The sequence below is a fragment of the Propithecus coquereli genome, unplaced genomic scaffold (assembly GCF_000956105.1).
Source record: "Propithecus coquereli isolate 6110/MARCELLA unplaced genomic scaffold, Pcoq_1.0 Scaffold205, whole genome shotgun sequence".
In the NCBI taxonomy this organism is placed as follows: Eukaryota; Metazoa; Chordata; class Mammalia; order Primates; family Indriidae; genus Propithecus; species Propithecus coquereli.
Window position 1 is genome coordinate 4,740,733 of NW_012145523.1, and position 2,734 is coordinate 4,743,466.

Sequence of the window (2,734 nt, forward strand, 5' to 3'; positions counted from 1 at the left end):
GGCCTGGCTGATTAATTTTTAAGTGTCACTCAGTCAATGGTAAAAAGTTTAAAAGCCTCTAGTCTACAGTTCATGATCTGAACTCACCCACTACTCCAGCCTTATCGCTACAGCCCAGCCACATGAAGCATCCTTTACTTCGGTCCTTTACTGTGGCTTGTTCTTTCACACCTCTGTGCCTTTGGTCATGTTCATTCTCTGCTAAGCTCCCTGTCCCCCACAACTTTTTTTGTGTGGGTAAGTCCTAACCTTCCTTGAAGACTCCGTTCAGAATTTACCTCCCCTAGGAAGTCTTTTCTGCTTCCTCCAGATGGAAGGTGATGCCAACATTTGCATATACTTCTATTGTATTGTATAATAGCATTTACAACACTATATGGCAATGGTCTGTTTCCCTACTAAGCTGTGATATCTCAAGGATAGAATCGGTGTCTTTCACCTCTGTTATCTCTAATAAAGTGCAATATTGGCTGAGTAAACAAATGGATAGATTTAAAGCCCATTTATGTTGATGATATTGCATCAATCCTATCTTTTCTCTCTTTCACATATCCTGTGACCCCGCTGGAGTGAATCACTGTTTCTAGGACATATCCCAAGAGTTCCTACTTCTGTTTTTTCTGGCTTTGCTGAATAGCATGCCCTTTTCTCAAATCTTTCTTTATAGAGTTATCAGAGGGGTTAAGAGCATGGATTTCAGAGTTAAATTAACTTAACCCAAATGTTGACTCTACTTCAACATCTATGTGACTTTGGATAAGTTACTTTACCTATCTATGCCTCACTTTCCTCATCTATACATATAATCAAAATAACAGCACCAAGCTCATGTGACACTGTGAGGAGGATTACATGTTATAATTATGTTGAAGTGGTTAATTTACTCTCCAGTTCAAAATAAACAATCGGTACATGGAAGCTGGTGTTCACCATCGTTGGAACCCTGGTTTCAATGGCATCTCTTCTGTGAAATCTGCTATTTCCCTGATATGGCTGAGACTGCTAGTTACCTACCCAAGACCTACTCTCTCCTTCTTCCTTCTGATTTGGTTGGGAATAAAAATGTTAAAAAACAATGCTCAGCCTTCCTTGGAAACAGGGGTGGCTCTGTGACACTATTCTGGCCTATAAAATGTAAGTAAAAGTTATAGGTGGAGCTTCTAGGAAAGCTCTTTAAAAAGGGTCAATCCAGCTGGCATGCCTCTTTTAAACTCTGCCCTTCTCCTTCCTGTTTGGAATGTGGATGCAATAGCTAGTGCTCCAGGAATCACCTTGTGTACACGAGGAAGAGGGAGTGAAAAGGTAGAAGCCCAGGTTTCTGATGACACTGTGGAATTGCTGAACAAGTCCCGGAGTGCCTACCTCTAGGCTTCTTTTTATGGGGGAAATATAAGTAAATAAACCTCTAAGTAATTTAAGGCACTATTATATGGGTTTTCTTTCACATGTCTTGATTTTTGAACTCTCTTTCAGTGTATCTTGATTCCTACCTGATATACCTCAGCTGAAAGTAACGTCTTCTTTCTTAACACTCCATCTGTATGTCTCTCATAAGTATAGTCGCCTTCTTTTTTACTTATGCAAATGCTTATACTACACATCTCATCATGGTAGAACCAAGTCAGATTCATCTTTGTTCACACATAGATTTCAAGCATAACACAGTGCCTTCATACAGTAAAACACAAAAGCATTTTGTAAATTGCAAAAAATAAATAAAAAATAAAAATCACATAATCTTATTATCTGATGATTATATTAAACATAGAGGTAGACAACATTTTAAACTTTGATTAAGATAAAATGTATTTTTATTAATCACCCAGTATTTTATAGTTATGACATGATATTTTTAGATTTGATTAAAAACATATGAAGTTATTTATTAAGAATATATTGTCACTAACTTGAATTGCTGGTATTCAACCAGCCAGCTGTAGAATGTACCTGTATAAGTCTGCAAACAAGGTTATTCAAAATACCTCTTTTAGATAAAAGATGTTGAAAATATGTATTACCATTCTAACAGCTCCGCCTTTCCCACGATTCTTCACCAGCGTTATCACTCGTATTTTGTCACTTCCATATCTCTGGCAATATTTAAAAGCTACCTGCCAAATTATATAAAAGTCAGAATAAGATTAAGTTGGACTCTAAGAGAGTTATATAAACTGGGTTTCTCATTTTGGCTCAAACACTGCTATTGAAGTTCACCCCTTCTTGTGACAAGATTATACCCACTGTACATTTTGGTGGCCCAGAAGAGTCGTAGAATTCCTGGCGCCAGGATACGACACTGACCTGCTACGCTGAAGGTACAACTCAATTTCCTACAGGGAATCACCAGAATAGGTAGTGATCTTCTCTTGATTCCTTTACCTAAGCCACTGAGCTGCTAGAACAAACAAAAGTTGTGTGCTGACTGACTGGTACAAACTTGTGCTGGGCCCTCAATACTGGTTAGCGACGTGTTTACCTGTTCAGGTCAGCAGTTACTCCCCAGAGAGGTTGTTTGTATCCTGGACCATTTCCCCTCAATTTTTTTTCACTCAAGGTCCTCTCTCTCAGCAGGTATGTACACTGTGACTTGTCCTTCTCTTCTGAATCTTCAATCTCTTCCTCCCTCCACTGGGTCCACAGCCTCAAACTTGCTAAAGCCACAAGCATCCTATAATCTTCCCTTTGACTTCACAATTATCTTTTGCGACTGCCACCACTTTCTGATGTTTAATCA

The 2,734-nt window shown here is 38.7% G+C and overlaps 1 protein-coding gene across 1 annotated transcript in view; it reads right to left on the bottom strand.

The window, feature by feature from the left end:
* Positions 1-2,734, bottom strand: part of ALG5 (ALG5, dolichyl-phosphate beta-glucosyltransferase) — an 88,294-nt gene that overhangs the window by 70,522 nt on the left and 15,038 nt on the right. The window contains exon 5 of the mRNA XM_012644047.1: positions 2,019-2,111. Within this exon, the coding sequence (XP_012499501.1) occupies positions 2,019-2,111 (93 nt within the window). The remainder of the gene's footprint in view (positions 1-2,018; positions 2,112-2,734) is intronic.